This window comes from Melanostigma gelatinosum (genome assembly GCF_949748355.1).
Source record: "Melanostigma gelatinosum genome assembly, chromosome: 3".
NCBI lineage: Eukaryota > Metazoa > Chordata > Actinopteri > Perciformes > Zoarcidae > Melanostigma > Melanostigma gelatinosum.
The window spans coordinates 5,180,266-5,197,898 of record NC_136636.1 but is presented as its reverse complement, the minus strand read 5'-3'; the positions used below and the strand labels follow the sequence as shown (position 1 = coordinate 5,197,898).

Genomic DNA, 17,633 nt, shown 5'->3' with positions numbered 1-17,633 from the left:
GAACACGTGAATAGTCCTTATTTAAGTCAGTCGGTCATTAAAGTTGAAAGTAAAATGCACTAATAGCCAAATCCAGAGTTATACTCGGAAGTCAAATTTCTTTTGCAACAAGTGCCACTGAGCAACTTTCATATGGAATGAACCGGGCACCACATTCAACGCTGTATCCAGTCCTCTGTATACATCCATGGTCCGTCAGGATTCCCACACGTCCTGGAAAACCTGGAAAACAGTTTTCCAGTCATTGAAAACACATGGAAAATCTTGTGTTGTCCTGGAAAATTATTTCAAAATTGTCCTATTTTAAGACGGACCACAACGTGACATCAAATATCTGACTTTTGTAGCGGTAGCTCACAGTGGATGTGATTAAAGGGGCTAAATTATGGTGCGATAAACCGATAAGAGCCAGTGGCAGTTATCCCGAGCAAACTCGACGAACTTTGAATCGCTTCTTTAGGGATGTAAAGTTCAGTCTAGATGTGTCAGTAGGCAAAATTGTTGGCCACTTCTGTTATTGCTGTGCAGGCAGTAATGGTTTATGTAATTCATGAGAACACCAGCGAGGTCATCACTGGAAATGTCCTCGCAAAATGATCTCTAGAAACCCCGTCTGTGTGCACGCTCACATTGACATGGAGACGCGTGTGCAAGCATACATTCGACCGCATTAGTTCTCAAGTTTGCTCCGTCTTCCTCCTCTACTCAATACCGCCGGATGACCTCCGGCCCCGCTCTCTCATTGGCCACGAATTGAAAAGCATTAATTATAAGACGAATATGCGTCCGGCTGACAGTGATGTATGCCAGCGCTGCTCTGTTCGCCAAACTCGCCCATCTGCCCTGTCAAGCCTGTCGCTCTCCGCTCTGAGCGAGCAGCGGCTTCTCATTCGCCATTCAACCTCTAGCGTGTCTCGTCCTGATCATGTTGCTGATAGGAATTAGGCTCAACACAGCCGAGGGTAGTGGTCAAACTGGAGGTGGAGAATACTAAAAAGAAAAAGTCTCAAAGACAGTAACTTTTTGAAAGGGGCTAATATCTTTCAAAGTGGTTAATAGCCAGGGAAAGCTGTTATTTGGGCATGATCACTAAAGAGCGAGACATTTCTGTCTCTGTTGAGAATAATAATGAAGTCTGTTCAACTATACAACATCAATTGTGGCCATTGCTGTTACGCTTTTTGATTACTAATTATTCAGACTGTGAAGAATGTAATAGAGTCTTAGAATTACCCACGGCAATAATGCAGCGTATTCAAGAACTCATTTCAGAGATGAATTATACATCGGATAGTTAGAGATAATTTGAAGGAAAAGCGATGCGATGCTTTTACAAACGCCCGGCTTTAATATGCTGCTCTTGTCTCAGCCGTTGCCCCAGATTTCTCTCACAACCAACTGAGGAGCCAGACGCTGGTGAAGGTCGGAGGAGATGTGCTCATCGAGTGCAAGCCCAAGATGTCTCCTTGGGGCGTGATCTCCTGGCGGAAGGGCAGCGAGCCGCTCCGAGAAAGCAACAGGTAACGCAAACATTCGCACATCTTTCGCTCTGCTTTTCCGCTGTGTGGCTGGACTTCTCCCAGCACATGCTCTCATTACTTTCAGCCGAGTTCACGAGTATTAATGCAGACACATATTATGCGAAACAACACTCTTTCCAGATGGACCATCTTGTTTCACATTTCAATACGCAACCTTCAGTTTAAGTCATGTGACGTGGCCCTCAGCTGAGATTCTCACTGCCACCTCGATCAGAATCCTCCTTTCACGAAGCATATCACACATTAAGGGAAAGTACACTTCCCTAAAAATGATATCTGGAGTGAAATATTATGTAACTACCACAAGATATATTTGTAATCACTATTAGCATCAATGGCAACAGACCTGAGGCAAGACTTTGCTCCATCGAAAATGTCCCGTGTATATTTGGGTGCCTTGGTAGTGTAGGAGTTTATTGGTGTGTTTATGTAATAGGTTTGAGTACGGCTGAGTACTTTCCCTTTCCTGTCACCTCTCTACTGTCCCCTAAAATAATGCCCCATAAATACTTAAACTTAAAATATAATGTCTTATATGGATGAATTGACTTCTCTTTTCAATGCACCTAAACATTTTGTTTAATTCAGAATGAATGTTTCACCAAAAGCCTCCAGTCACTGCAGCATATTTTAGTGCCGCATGTTCACGGAGATATTTTGATGCCCTCTTCAGATGTGTCAGGGACAGCCAAGAGAAAAACCAGCATGAAGACTAAGTGAGTGATGGTTCATGGGGTTTCAAGTGTTTCATCTCCAGATCTTTAGCACTGACCAAAACAGAGCGGCTGCTGAGTCAATTCAAAGTGCTAATCAAGTACTTTTCACCTCAGTGGGGATCCAGAAATCAAATTATTCAACTTCTGACACCACGTTTCAGTGGAACTGAGGGCGATCCGAGCGTCCTGCCACGTCTGACCCCTGAGATGTGTGCTGTGTGCTACACGGGAACGCTTTCTGCCAGTGTTTGTGTGTGCATCCGTCCGAATGCAGCGTGACGTCTGGCCCTGTGGCCTCATTGCAGGCAGGGGTCATCCATTGGGTGGCCCCGCTCTAGCATGACTCTGCTCTGACAGCAGGGCTGTGTGCACAGTGTCTTGCCAGGCGTTTGCATATATACAAAGCGGTGTTGTTGCTTGTCAAACAAAGTGGTGTGGAATTTGCATAGTGGTTTCGCCGCTGGTGCCCTTCACTCGCCCTGCGGCACCTCCGTCACACGTTTCAGCCTCTCACCACCTGGACCACTTCGATTCTGTCGTTTTGAATTCATACCGAGGATTGATTACACGTTTGTCTTTGTTGTGACGCCCTCTTGAAGTCATGAATCAAAAATGGAATTGCCCGTCCCCAATGTTAAATATGTGCTTTGTGATGCTTTTTACCACTGCACATACTCGTCCTTCAAAGCTCTCACACATTCCTGACTATAAATCACATAATGACCAACTGCTGTGATAAATAATTAATGAATCGAGATTTGAATCGTTTAGGTGTTATTGTTTAATTACTCTAGAACAATTCAAATGATTGAACTGCAGATTTAGATGAGTTCTTTGCACTCGATGACGGCAATTAGTAGATGGATTTCTGTAACTATATGTCTTTGTTCGGAAGACATATTGAAATATGATTATCTAAAAAATAATGCTGTAATAACTTCACAGGTACAGTCCAAAACAAAATGGAGAGGTTACACAGATTTAGGAAAACAAACCCAAACAACAGTGATGAATCAAGAACATTAAAATGCAACATTCTCGCATCAAAACTATTCATTCCGGCAGTGATGCAAATTTGGGACGGTCGCGACACTATTTCAATAAGAGATTTGAATAGATTTGCGCAGGCAGAGGACAAACCTTTTGACTGAGTCTCGCTCTGTCTGAGGTAAATTCTGCTGTCTGCTCATTTAATGAATTTCTTTTTAGCAAATTGCTGTGAATAAATTTCCCCCTCGGTAAACAGATACGCAGTGTATGTTTCCAAGGCTTTTATTGTGAAAGGTAAGACTGGAAGGAATGGATCTTGTACTAGTTGTCTTTGTCAAGGTTGAAAGGAGTTGGAATTAAAGTTTGACATTTATTTTATAGTGTAAAGTCCGTTCCGCTTCACGTGATTGGTTGATGCATTTGTTTGCAGTGCAAAAGCTCAGACAAGTCAAACATTATTCTGAAATAAAATTATGTTTTTTTTGTTCTGTGTGGAGCTGGTCATGACAAAAATGACCAGTGTGGAGCTGGTCATTGCGTAAAAAAAAAAAAATGCAAGGCCTTTACACACCCACGGTGTGTGAATCTGAACACCGTGAAAATCAAATGAGCATCCCACGAGGATCACTTCTTGGAGCTTTGTTGTTGTACCTACAGTTCAATGACATCTGTGCGGCACAAGAGTTGGGCTGCAATTGTATGCTGACGACAGTGTTTTATTTGTGGTGGCACAAACACAAAGTATTGCTTCAGCCAAACAAAGAGATCGCTTGGGCAGGTGCCACTCTGGCTTCACGAACTGCCTCACACCGATTGTTATGGTGCCACGAACTCTCTGACATCTGAAATATACTGTACATCAAAAGGAAGTTGTCGAATGAGACGATTTAGAATTTCCTTTGCGCAAACTGCGTTCTCAATCGAAGGCCCAACCCTCTGGAATCCCCTCCCACCCTGACTGTGAAACGTTTTCCACAACAGTCGAGTTCTGGTCAGCACTCGGCCAGAACCGTCACAATGACGGTACTTGTCTTGTCCCTTACAAATAAAATGAAATAAATAAAGGAAATCATTCGTAAACCACAAATATGTTTTCATGCTTTTAGACATTGAATAAAGGCTGTTTGGCTTGGCCCACCTGTGCCGCATGCTCCAAAATTAAGAACAAAGAAGCACAGATTTGAAATTAAAATTCAACAGTCCCATCTGTATTACAGGACATTAAAATGCTTTTCTTTGTTTTTTTGCCATAATGCCGGATTATATTGCCAGCTAGGAAGTGGAGTACGGTAACTATTTACAAAGCTTGAAAACATGCCAGAGCCTTTGAAATGGGCTGATTATAACTCCCCTTACTCTCTTTCTTATTATTTCCCTCTTCTCTCATCTGTGACATACACACCCCGCTGCTGTACGCCACACAATAAACATGTCCAGCATCTGCTGCGGTAATCATTAGAGCAGTTGTCCTTTAAAACGTCTCTCTGATAACAGCTGCCCCACCTGTATTCACTGTATTCGTTTTAGCCTGCCGGTCTTTTTGAAAACCAACACGACTTCAGTGAAAGTAGACTACTGGTGCCATTGAGTGAACTGCAAAGGCGGAACATGCTGGTGTCGCACATCGGCCGTGTGATAAGCGCGAGTGCTACATTATTTGCTCGTTAATTCTTATTCGGTTTTCTGTTGAGCCCAGATAAAAGGATATGCTTGCATATCTGAGCAGGTCTGTTTAGTTTTGCACCTGTACAGAAAGGTGTGAAATCACGCGAGGTAGCTGTGAACCCCTTTTGTTGAAGATTAATTGCCTTAATTGCGTTAGCGCTCCACTGTGGCTTCGGCGGAAGGGGGAACCAGTGTCACCAGCTGGGTAATCCATCTTCATAGCAGCAGCCCCCTCTTTTCCCTCCGCAGAGGACCAGTGGAGGGGTGTGTGTGTGTGTGTGTGTGTGTGTGTGTGTGTGGAGAGGGCGGGGTGGGGGGGGGATGTCGTTTCTACCCCAGACAACCCTGCAGAGACGAGGTTTCGATGACATCAGCTGGAACAAAGCAGCTGAGAGCGCAGAGCAGAGCAGGTCTTGCTGATGAGTGCGTAAGTGGGCCGTGTCAGCCGTGGAGAGAGCAGCCTTAAAAAAAAAAAAATACATTTCAATATGTCACGGGCAGGAAGAAATCAAGTTTGTTCGGCCGCTCACACCAAACGCACTCAGTCAACTGCACCCCTGCATTCATACACCATCTTTAAGAGACCTTGAGTATTCATGCAAATGTTTGCGCTGGTTCTTTCAGTGCTTTGATGAAGGCGTGAACCCCCGGAGGGAGGCATGAGAGGGCTTTCAGGCGCGGCACAGCGGATACATGTTGCCTCGTTGTGCGGTTTTCAGTGCACGTTGCAAAGAAAGAGGATAAAATGCTTTCCTTAAAAGAAAAACTGTTGATTGACACATAATTGTTTTCATCGTTAGCATTCATCCTCCCCTCCCCCAGGACTTGAGGGGCGGTGAGAAGTCCGGCATGCTGCAGGTATCCGCGGCAATACTCTTTAGTAAGCAGAGTCCAAAAGGTCATACATCTAAGACATGGCAGTGTGATGCAAATGCCTTATGCTAAAATCTTCTTTTCTTTCATTGTACTGTATTTCTAGGTTATGCATCATACCTCCCCCAAAAATACAAAAATAAAAAGATATCTAGACTAGGGGGGGGGGACAAATATGAACCCAGCTGGTGGCTAGATTTCCTGGGGAAGCAGAGTCGGATCCTTTCATGTGTATTATAATTGCTGAGGGGAGATAGTCCTCCAAGAACAAAAAACATAGCTGGCAAACTGCTGCCCAGTCAAAATGCCAGTTGGGCTCCCGCTGTGTCAGTAAGTGCACAACACAGATGACACTACAACATATTTTTAAAAAGTATGTCTTCGATTTATTTATTTCAAATCCCACCTCACGTCAACTCATTGGAATTAGTTGATGAATAGTCGTTTAATGACTCGTATTAAAAGATTTTGCGTTCAATAAATAAATCATTGACGTTCTTTGAGCTCCGCACAGGGCCAGCCAACTGGTAAGGAGATTCAGAAACTCAATTCAGGAGTCCAGGATTCCACAAATGATATGATCTTTCATGTTTAAAATCAAAAATGGAAACGCTCGCCTGAAATAACTGCGTCTCTGTGACACACCGTCTCTGCTGCCAGGCTGCGGGAAAGTCTGCTCCGGCGATCTTTGTGACTCGGAACGGTGGAAGAAATAGTTATGTGATCTCTCCATCAGGCCTGAAACGGTGCTCACGGCACCGTTGTAGTTTATTTGGCACCACTATTCTACAGACATGAGCTGTGGATCTTCAGTGTTTTTTGTTGTATTATGAATTTTAAAAAGCTGAGAATACTTTGATGTCTCAAACATTCTCTCCAATTCTCCAGAAACTTCTATTGGCTACTGCTACACGCCTATTGAGACCGTGAACTGTGTGAAATGGTGCGCCAGTGTAAGCCGTAGCAGTCGCTGTGCACTTGGGAGTGTAACCAGTTGATTGACATCTTTGAACAAGGAGAGTACAGGAAGGTTGTTGCCGAGGTAACATCTGTTCAAAGTTTTATCAGCTCTTTCAAACTGCTAGAGACGTACGGTCCCAGGGCGGGGGGGGGGACGGGACGTAAAGGAAGGAAGCCACCGGAAATAGGGGGAAGGGAGATGTGTGTAAGACGTCTCCCGAATAACAGTAAGGTTGAAATTCAAATATCTTGGCTTGTCTTAATAAAGCCATCAGAACCGAGAGGTTGATTAAAAACTATTGAAATTCACAGATCTTAAACTGCTCAGTCGAAGTGATGTGATAAAAGTGTGTATTGCCCGCTGAATATAGAGCAACAGGTCGTGAGAGGTGAAAATGAACAAGGGTGTGAAGATTTTATAGTTGCATTATTTTTACAACAATTTCACCTTCAACAGAAGAAGTCGAGAAGGTTACTTTTTGACGCATTCACTAAAAATAAAATGCTCATTGTTGCCAAGACAGCAAGCATTGTCTCAGTGGCCTGCTGGTCCAGGGATCAGAAAGAGATTTGGCTGTTAAGACGAACAGAAACGCTAATCTCGTTGGAAAATGCTTCCTCTTCAGTGGTTTAAAGCGGCTAAGTCAACACTGCCTCTTTCATCAGTGCATTCATGGCGGTTTCAGTACAAACAAAGCTGCTGTCTTTATCACACATTGCGAGTAAATTTACTGCTTATTCACACAATCAGTTGGGACGGTCGTGGGTTGCAGAAAAAAAACACTCCAGTTAGCAGGCTGACGACAAGAAATGTTTGCACCACCGGCTTCTGGACAGATGGCAGGACGTTGTGGCATCACTGGCTGGAACGGTTGCTGTGGTTACAACATGTTGTGTCAAAAGGCAGACGATGCAGAGTTGTGTGACAACATAATGTGTGTAAGTTAAAACAATTGTAAAGCCGTAGCCGTGTAGTACGGAGCCCTTAGAAGAGATTTGGAAGGAAAAAAGTAATTCCAGCACCATGGAAACAACTGCAACAATGAGGCACGCACACACACACACACACACACACACACACAGGGAGTGAGGCGGAGGGAACACGGTTTGTGAGGACCCGCGGTGAGATTCTATTTCACTCGACAAGTGGAAGCTAGCAAGCTAGGCTAACCGTCTTGGACATGGAGTAACACGCAGAATCAAACATAGGGAGGGCTCAAATGTCAAAGCTGGTCACTAGCTGGTCAACGAAATAGAAAATTAAAATAAATGTACATCAGTGATACACAGTATATATCCTGAGGAATTTGAACGCTGAATTAATTGAAGCTATTGTAAATAATTGACTCTGTTGTGTATCTTTTGGGCGTAGCAGGTGTGATTTCCTTTCTTTCACTCATCACTTTGTCACGAATTGAGCTCAGACGTAGCCTTCACTGACGAGAGAGAGAGAGAGAGAGAGAGAGAGAGAGAGAGAGAGAGAGAGAGAGAGAGAGAGAGAGAGAGAGAGAGAGAGAGAGAGAGAGAGAGAGAGAGAGAGAGAGAGCGAGAGAGAGAGAGAGCTGGATTGGCCAAATTCTGTAGTCATGACCCACGGGTAGGCTGTCCCTCTTGCATATTGTACATCCCTCCTTCGTTGGCAGTGCAAATAAGCATGGCTGTCACGTAAATGAAGAGGTGTCTCGCAGAGTGATCTCCATTTATAGGCCCATCTGCTCCGCCAGACGCACTCCAGAAAGAATCAGTGTCAGGAGAACACCAAGTCTGTGGAAGAGGCAATCGCAGGCAACTCTGCATTCATTTACTTATCGCATATCTTCTTATCTTTGCATGATGCCTTTGTTCTGTCTCAAGGAGATTTTAATAAGAGTCTCATCAGATGTCTTCGGGCTTAATTTTATGGAGGAGTTGGAATTAATAAGCGCTGGACGGGAACAGGTGTATTAATAAAGGTGGTGATTAAATGATCCGTGTGAACGGACGGCCCTGCGCTGCTCATTCAGTCCCCTCATTCTCAGGCTGCATGCTGTTATTCTTATTAAAACCAGTGTTTATCATGTTTAAATGTCACTTTGCCTTTTTTTTTTTGTCGTCAGACCTCTAATTTCCTCATTTGCCTCTAATTGAACATCTGCTTGTGAAGTGGAGTTCTGACTCTCTGTGGAGGTTAGCAGCGTGAGCGAGCAGCGCCAGGCCTGAATACTGAAAGCGTATGTGCCCAGAATAACTTATTTCATTACTTTTCCTTGAGGAAAGCTTTACCACCAGACAGGGCTGCCGCCGCAGACGGCTGACTGCTGCTTTTTTCCGTTCTGTCTTTGCCTACACCTCTGTCCACCCCGGCTGTAGCTTAAAAAGCCCCGTGAAGGAGTGTGCTGCACACACACACACACACACACACACACACACACACACACACACACACACACACACACACACACTGTGCATAGCAGATGTAAATGTTTTATTTATCCCAACACGCCTCTGAGTTGGAGCTGCTCAGGAGGTGGAAATAATCTTGGTCGGGTGAAACATCGGTGGGCAGAGTCCTACATTTCTTTTGGAAGGAATGTAGGGAAACGGACATTCTTGATTAGTAATCAAAGTAACAATAGAGCATATTGATAGATTTCTCTTTTTTTAAATCCATTCATAACCATGGCATTCATGATGATTCGTGATGTACCTGGAAGCAATGGGTGGATTATGAGACAGTGGGCCCCTGCACACAGACATGCAAATGTCTGTTGCATGTCTCTCTGTCGTCATTGTATGTCTCTTTGGGGTCACTTTTGGACTTTTTGCAGTTGTTGAGTGTCTCTTTGTTGACATTTTGTGTCCATTAGTTGTTATTCCGGTCTCATTGTGGTTGTCTTGTGTCTCTTTGTGGTTGTTTTGTGTCTCTTTGTAGTTCTAGTTTGTCTCTTTGTGGTTGTTTTGTGTCTCTTTGTAGTTCTAGTGTGTCTCTTTGTGGTTGTTTTGTGTCTCTTTGTAGTTCTAGTGTGTCTCTTTGTGGTTGTTTTTTGTCTCTTTGTATTGCCATTATGCATATCTGTGGTTTTGTGTCTCTTTGTAGTTCTAGTGTGTCTCTTTGTGGTTGTTTTGTGTCTCTTTGTAGTTCTAGTGTGTCTCTTTGTGGTTGTTTTGTGTCTCTTTGTAGTTCTAGTGTGTCTCTTTGTGGTTGTTTTGTGTCTCTTTGTAGTTCTAGTGTGTCTCTTTGTGGTTGTTTTGTGTCTCTTTGTAGCTCTAGTGTGTCTCTTTGTGGTTGTTTTGTGTCTCATTGTGGTTGTCTTGTGTCTCTTTGTGGTTGTTTTGTGTCTCTTTGTATAGCCATTATGCATATCTGTGGTTTTGTGTCTCTTTGTAGTTCTAGTGTGTCTCTTTGTGGTTGTTTTTTGTCTCTTTGTGGTTGTTTTTTGTCTATTTCCAGTCCTTTCTAGTAGTAGTAGTAGGTCAATCAGTCAGTCAGTCAGTGTGTCCAATCCTTGGCCTTTGGGACGCCCTAGTCCCCTCACTGAAGTTGAATATGAATGAGTAGTTTGATATGTTTGTGGCTCTGATCAGGGGGGACTGCACCGTGCGTGTGACATGCTGTGATCATGAGATCAATTTGGATTAGGTGAATAAGAAGCTCATGATCTTGACATTGCTCCCTAAGGTCTAGATAGGCTGGATTATAGCCTGTAGTGGAGACATTTACTAGCAGGTTGTGCAAGAGGAAATTGCCAGCTCCTTTCTCTCAGACCTATTACGAACCCTAATCATCAAAATGGCTTTTTAGACCATGCAGGTGCAGAGTGATGCTTTATGACCTCCGCCACGGAAGTTACGTTTTTGGTATTCGGTTTGTCTGCAGAGTTACGGAGAAATACTGGCCTGCATGATACCTAATATAAATATGTGCAAATAGCACAGGAGCTATGAGATGCTATTTCTTTATTGATTTTGTGTTTTTTGTCCAGGTTTAGCAGCTGCAGCTCTCATGCTCTTAACAGCTATCGCGGTAACACTTTTTTTCAAATGGTCTAAAAGGTGCATCAGCTGAAGATATTATGAACTGGCAAATCACAGTTTAAACATCTTCAATCTAACCAATGAGTCGACTGCAAAGGGCCTGAAAAAAATGTCCACCCAACATATTTCGAGCCCAAATGCACCGTTGTTGGTCAATAGTGATGGAGAACCCTTTTGCCTTTCTGTACCGGATAACTGATTAAATGTAGGGGGGGGGGAATCTCTGTTTGTGCTCGTGAGCAGTCATTGAATTTGTTGTTGTACTTAGAGACCATCAAACTGATTCACAGATCAATTTACCTTCCAGCCGTTGCGGCGCTGGCTCCCACATCCCACTGCATCACTCACAGACAGTACATCCTTTAAATCATTCAGACTTCACATCATGTAGTGCCATCCATTTTTGCTTTGCGTGTACATTTGCTATATTAGCAGTTTTTTCCTTTTCTGGAGAAGGAAGGGGGGGGGGGTTGAACAAAGGAAAAACATGAACAAGAATATGCTGCTGACTGACTAAACTCAAATAAATCTCAGGCCACAGATAAAGTGAATTGCGCGACGTTTGCTGAGATTAAGTCGAAACCCTCTTTACCCGCCCGCATCCCATGTCCTGCTCGCTGGGATTATTTTTATCTGGAAGACTGTGGCTGATCTCATTTTTCAAAGTGAGAATCCGCCAACGCGGCATGAGTAATCCATCTTGGCTCCTCCGACAATTTCCTTGCGGAACATGTGTGTGCTCTTTATTCCTGAAGGGATACCGCAGCACACGAGAAGCGATGGATATCTCGGGGAAGGGGAATAAACAAGGAGAGCAATTTGTGATTAAATGAATCCTCTGGAAGTACGTGCGCACACCTCTCCGCGGGGCCAGCCCGATAGACTCCCTCTCCCCGCAATGCAATTACCAACACAATCACGTTGTGTTCCACAGGCGGGAATTAAGACGTTCTCAATCAGCCTGCTTCATTAAGACACCTTCCCAGAAAGAATGCATACTTTTACACAACATTTACTCCAAGAGGATTAATTTGCACTGAGGCCCTTTGACAGTAGTGTGTGTGTGTGTGTGTGTGTGTGTGTGTGTGTGTGTGTGTGTGTGTGTGTGTGTGTGTGTGTGTGTGTGTGTGTGTGTGTGTGTGTGTGTGTGTGTGTGTGTGTGTGAGAGAGAGGGAGAGAGTTTTTTAATGTTATTTTTTCATTACAGGCACTGATAAGTTAACAATATTTTGACTCCTGGGGACACGATGTGTTCCTGAGCACTTTTTCCCTTTATTGTCAAAGTGAGACCAGATAACACAAATGTCTGGTACTTTTGATTTCATTTATCTCCGCATTATGAAAATCGAGCTTTAACTTTCCTCGTTATTTCGGAAATAAATCTAGCCACCAATTCCCAGAATGGAAGATCCACTATTGAAATTGCATAACAAACTGTACCCAGGACTGTTAGTATTATAATGCAGTGCACAAGTGTACAATTTCTGCTGTATCTATCAGGAAAAAAAAAAGGGGGGAATTCATCCTAGCTGTGGGGAAGAACTTACCATTTCCCTGCTTACATTATAATAACACACACTGGAGCGGCAGCGGTAGTGTGTGTTTCATAGAGTAGGAGATTAATACGTGCGTCGCAGCCCAGCCTCCCTGTCCCTTGGCTGTGTTTTTATGAAGCAACAATATTGAAGAGAAGCTTTAATGCTAGCCAGTGCCCCGCAGACAATTGTCAACACACAGCGAACCAAAAGGAAAGTCATTTCAAGTATTGCCTGCAACTTACTCCACTGTTAATGTTAAGCCCCGATAGGAAAAAACAAACCTAAAAAAAAGGCCAGCACATAACCCTGCTTCTTGTTGCTTGCCTTTGTTGAGATTTGGAGAAAGAGTGCTTATTTTGTGTCACTCACTCTTATTCATTTGCTAAAGCGAGAGCTCCCTGCAACAGCGGTCGCAGAGGCACTTGTTATTGTTGAGCTGTGATTGGCACCTCAAAAAGATCGCTGTCAGACGGGCGTTTTCTACCAGATTGATGGTAATTGTCTGCGAGGTACAGTGCTTTTACACAGCTGAAAGACTGAAAGGGTAAACTGTAATCGAGCTGCCTCATAACATCTTACATCCAGGGAGTCTTTTGGCTTCTTTTTTTTGGCTACCGAGCAGTTTTACTGTGATCAGCCTAAGCACTGACTCACTGGCATATTTAAGCCACAACTCACAGTTTTTTTTGTACCTGTTCTCTATTTCTTTATTCCACCAGCTGCAATGTAACATCATCCAAAGCATGTTAGATTCAATTTACTGCAACACATCAGATCACACTGCTCCGACTACAGTTTTATGGGACTGAAGTATTTTATTTCGTTCCACTTTTGAACCTCTATGTTTGTTGCCTGCCACGTCTTGTCTCCATAAACTGTGTTTAGTAGTTGTCACTTCAAGGCAAAACAGTCAAATTAAAGATGCTTGTTGAATTTTTTTGTGGTCTGGTTCCCTTTTCTTGACTGCATTACAGATATTCGTAAAGTGAATCTACTAACAAGCTTGTGTGAATAAACCTCAAAAATGAATGAAAACTGAATAACTTAGGGCAAAGAAGTCATAATTTGGCCCTTTAGAGTAAAAACATTTAAAAAGCAGAAGAGGTGAAGTGTGTCATCGTGACTCGCAGAGTCTACGTTTTACATTGTGGCTGCTCTTGACTGTCTAATATCCAGTTCATGCTTTTCCACACAGTTCACCAGAGCTTGATGTACGCCGTTTGCAGCTGAATTACTGTCTTCATAAAAGTCAAGTAACTTGCACTGCACTCTGTCAGACACAGAGTAATATCCCGCTCACGCTGGAAACATTGTTCCCCTGTTTTACGGCATCGATGGCAAATACACGGGCTCACCTTCAGACGAGGACTGATCATCCGAAATATGCCCCGCGGCCTTTGGTCCTTTTAACTTTCATTGTAACGATCACATCTTTAGTTCCTCTTCACAACATTCGAGTCCAGAAACAAAGTACCACTTCATGACGGCCGGTGCTGTTGCACCAGAGTCTGTGTTTACGCGATACACAACTGATAAGCATCAGAGGGCTTGTGATTGGAGGACGGGTTATCTCACCCATGATGTGATCAGCACATGATCTGCTGCTGCTGTTGTAACAGATCTAGGATCTGAGAGTCAATAACTGGGACAAACCATTTCCCGGTTAATACGGGACAGTTGGAGAACATGAATATTTGTGTCAAATGTTATGGAAATTCATCCAACAGCTGGGGAGACATTTTGCTCAAAGCGGTCTACCTCTTGAGGGCAGAGCCCGCTGTAAGAAATGAAAAGGAAAACGACCTCCAGGTTGAGGACGGCCAGAGCCAAGTTGTCATCCAAGCAGCAGAATTACCTTCAGTACAGTTCTAGCTTGATATATCTCTTGCTTTTTTGCAAAGGGCTTTGCTTTGCTCTTCTCAGTCTTGGCTTTTCAAATGTAGTTGGGCGCAGCATTACGTTTCAAATCACCTCAAAGCTAATCATCCCCTAGATCATAGAGCCATGTGGTAATGCTCTGATCATTCGCTGCGGCTAATGATCCCTGTGACAAGGTGAGAGTCATTGGCACCGGCCTGAGTACAGCAAAAATCAATATCAATTACACCTATATTGGAGAATTGTCAAAAGTAAATGCCCAGGTGTCCCTGTTCCTCTGGAGTGAGCCAATCGCTTTGTTGACTGAAAGAACACACGCACACACAAAAAACTACCAGCAAGAGCGTACTTTGCTTTTTGGTCTCTAATTGACCGTGAACCTTGATGCCGACAGCTTCACGAGAACAGGGGGCACATATTCCTTTGGTCGTGATGCTGCTGCATGAAGCAGACATCTGAGAAGTCTGTGCCGCAGTCGCAATCGCGCTCGGCAGGTTGCGGCGTCCCGGGTCTGCGTCGCACAGCTGGGCTTGATTTATGCAGCTGACAAGGCCGTTTCTCTCCAGCACTGCCCGCTGTGGGGAACCGGAGGGGAGACGGCCCTTCAATTTATCTCCCACAGCCCTCCCCACCCTCTGATACACTTCAGGGTTCTTTAAAGCAGTCAAGAGCATAGATCAACACCTGCAGTCGGGTGCCACCCCTTGTCGTGGCTCAAAGGATGCGGCGACCTCGCCTCTTTCCTTCCGCACAGCCCCTCGCCTCCGGGGCTGTCAGCGACGCTGCCGTTTTGATACAATTATGATTAGAAACATCACCCGCAGGTAGGTCGATGGCGGGCAGCGTGGGTCGCACACAGACGCACTTCGCCTTATCTGCAAGCTTACCGCGGCAGTCAAACACAGCTCCCTGCAGTGCTTTTTTCACACTTTACTTTTCTTTATTTTCTCCATTTTTACTTCTGGTGTTTGTGGGGCGGCTGCTTTCGGTGGCGAGTTGAGCAGCAAGCTGTGAGCGCACTGAGGCATTCGTCTCTGTGTGTCGAGGGCCTTTGCTGGGACTAATTATCCGTTGGAATCACCGTAAGCCGGCGACGATCTCTCTTCCCGCGGTCTCATGGCTGAGTAATCCCACTGATAGAATCTTAACCCTCTATTTTCACAAGCCCGCTTTATTTACCCTGTTAATTAAGTAGAGACACACACAGGCCTCCACCCTGCAGTCACGCTGCCAATCAGCCGCGGCACCACAGAGTCACTAAGTATTCATGAACGGGTGTGTTTGAGAGTCTCGAATCAAAATCAAATCTGTGTACAGGCACATTGTTTGTTTGTTGAATTTTGAAAGTGTGCACTCCAATATTCTTCGACGGCGCAAGCGAGTAAGTGTGTTTGCTGGATGCGAGTAAGTGTGTTTGCTGGATGCGAGTAAGTGTGTTTGCTGGATGCGAGTAAGTGTGTTTGCTGGATGCGAGTAAGTGTGTTTGCTGGATGCGAGTAAGTGTGTTTGCTGGATGCGGGAAAGCGGGAAAGCGGGCGAACGCGATTCCCGTGTTTGAGCGCGAGGCGTCAGAAACGTCTAAACTCCGGGGCCCATGCAAGTTCAAAGCCACTGCTCTCAACGCACAATTTCCCCCCCAAAAAAGTGTGCGACTCAGTATTTGTATTGTGACGGTTACCTCTCACAATGTAGAGTTCATCAAACGGATCAATGACAAAATATGTCTGAACAAAACTTTTTTTTATTTTGTTTTTATTTTTTAATATATATATACTTTATTGATGAGAATGCACCATATGACATAAAAATCAAAGAGCAAGTATCTTAATTTTTTGTGCACGTGTTACTCAGTTTACAGTAGTAAAGGAGAAACTTTTTTCTTTTTAAACGATGCTTTCAAGCGGCATGTTGATCGGGAGGACGCTTACAAAAGAAAGTCTGCATGTCTGCTGCTCTTCCTTTGCACAGTGTCTCAAAGAGGAACGTAAGGAAATAACAAAAAAACAAAACATGCTTTTTTGTTTGGACCAGGCTCTCTTTTTCCTGCCATTTCCACTTCACAGCGCAGTGAGAGCCGCTCGGTGACTGATGTTATTTGTCTCTTTCATCTTGTCACAGAGCGGCGAGGATCAACGCTGCACAGGGCCCCGTCTTCAGAGGCTTGATCTCGCCCCAAAATACACACACCTGTGTTTTATTTTCCGGATTACACGAGTGCATTTTGGCCATCTCGCCTTGTATCGCAACAAAAAAAATTGCCTTCCTTTTAGGAGACTTATTGCTGTGTCCATTAAAACCCCCGTGTGAGGCCGGGATGAAAGAAGCGGCACTCGTGTTCACCTCACCTGTGAATTATTGATACCTGCCCCACCGCTGGCTTCTCTTGGGGAAGGAGGTGGGAAATGGCTACTCACATAATGACATGTTGTCAGGGCAGAGACGAGAAGAAAATAAAATAAAAAGCAGGAGCAAAACTGAAAAATGCTAACCATAAGCCTCCATGTCTTATTCACAACCGCTGCGCCTCGGTCGACTTCCACCGTGTTTGAGCTCATCTGCTCTTCCATCAGCTTCACACTCAGGTGACGAACCCTGACGCAGGCAGCCGGTCTACTGCTCTCCCTTTGCAGTCATTGAAAGGGAAAGGAAAGTGCCTCTCCGATCTTCATGTGACGCTTCAAAGAAAAGAAAAAAAGGTCGGCAATGCGGTGAATGGCTGAGAACATGCAGTCTTGGCTCCACAGGAGGGCTCCTGAGGCCATTGTGCTCGCATGCGGCACCGCTTGTCAGTCCGCAGCTGTTTGAAACGCTTTTCAAAATTACAGTGTGAATTAAATTACTGTGTATGATTCAAATACATGATAATGTATTTGACCTGTAATAATGTATGGACCTGTGTATAAAATATAGCTTACTTGGGGCCCGCTCAAGGGGTATTATGTGACCGGCCATTATCAATGACCTGCAGAGGGCGGCTTCAACAACGGGTGCTTTCCAAACCTTCAGCAACAGCGGAAGACCGAGCTCTCATGCTGATTTTATACAATGGCAAAGCGATGGAATTGTAGCTTCCGCCTCCGTTACGTTACGCCATTGGGCCAAAACAAATCCTTTTCCCATCGACTTGCTTCGGGAAAGAGACGTCTGTAAATCCACAGACGGATTTTTCCTTTTTAGGCAAATCCGCATTCCAACGGCTAACACACACAAGGCTCATTCAACACTTGAGTAACCCTTATGTGAATCATTAGCTCCTAAATGGTTGTAAAATACACAAAAAGCCAAATCCAAAATAGTTTTCCTTCATCCGTTCATGCGAATGAGGCCGAGGCTGAACCGAAGGAAACGCTAGTGTGCTCTATGTGAGGACCTCCAGAAGATCTGAGAAGTGTGATCTGATTTTTACACTTGGTCGTCTAACTTCTTTCACTTCATCAATTTAATCGGAATGAACGGGT

General features: G+C 44.3%; 1 protein-coding gene across 1 annotated transcript in view; it reads left to right on the top strand.

Moving 5' to 3' along the window:
* Positions 1-17,633, top strand: part of cntn4 (contactin 4) — a 126,359-nt gene that overhangs the window by 86,151 nt on the left and 22,575 nt on the right. The window contains exon 11 of the mRNA XM_079265843.1: positions 1,370-1,520. Coding sequence (XP_079121969.1) covers positions 1,370-1,520 — 151 coding nt within the window. The remainder of the gene's footprint in view (positions 1-1,369; positions 1,521-17,633) is intronic.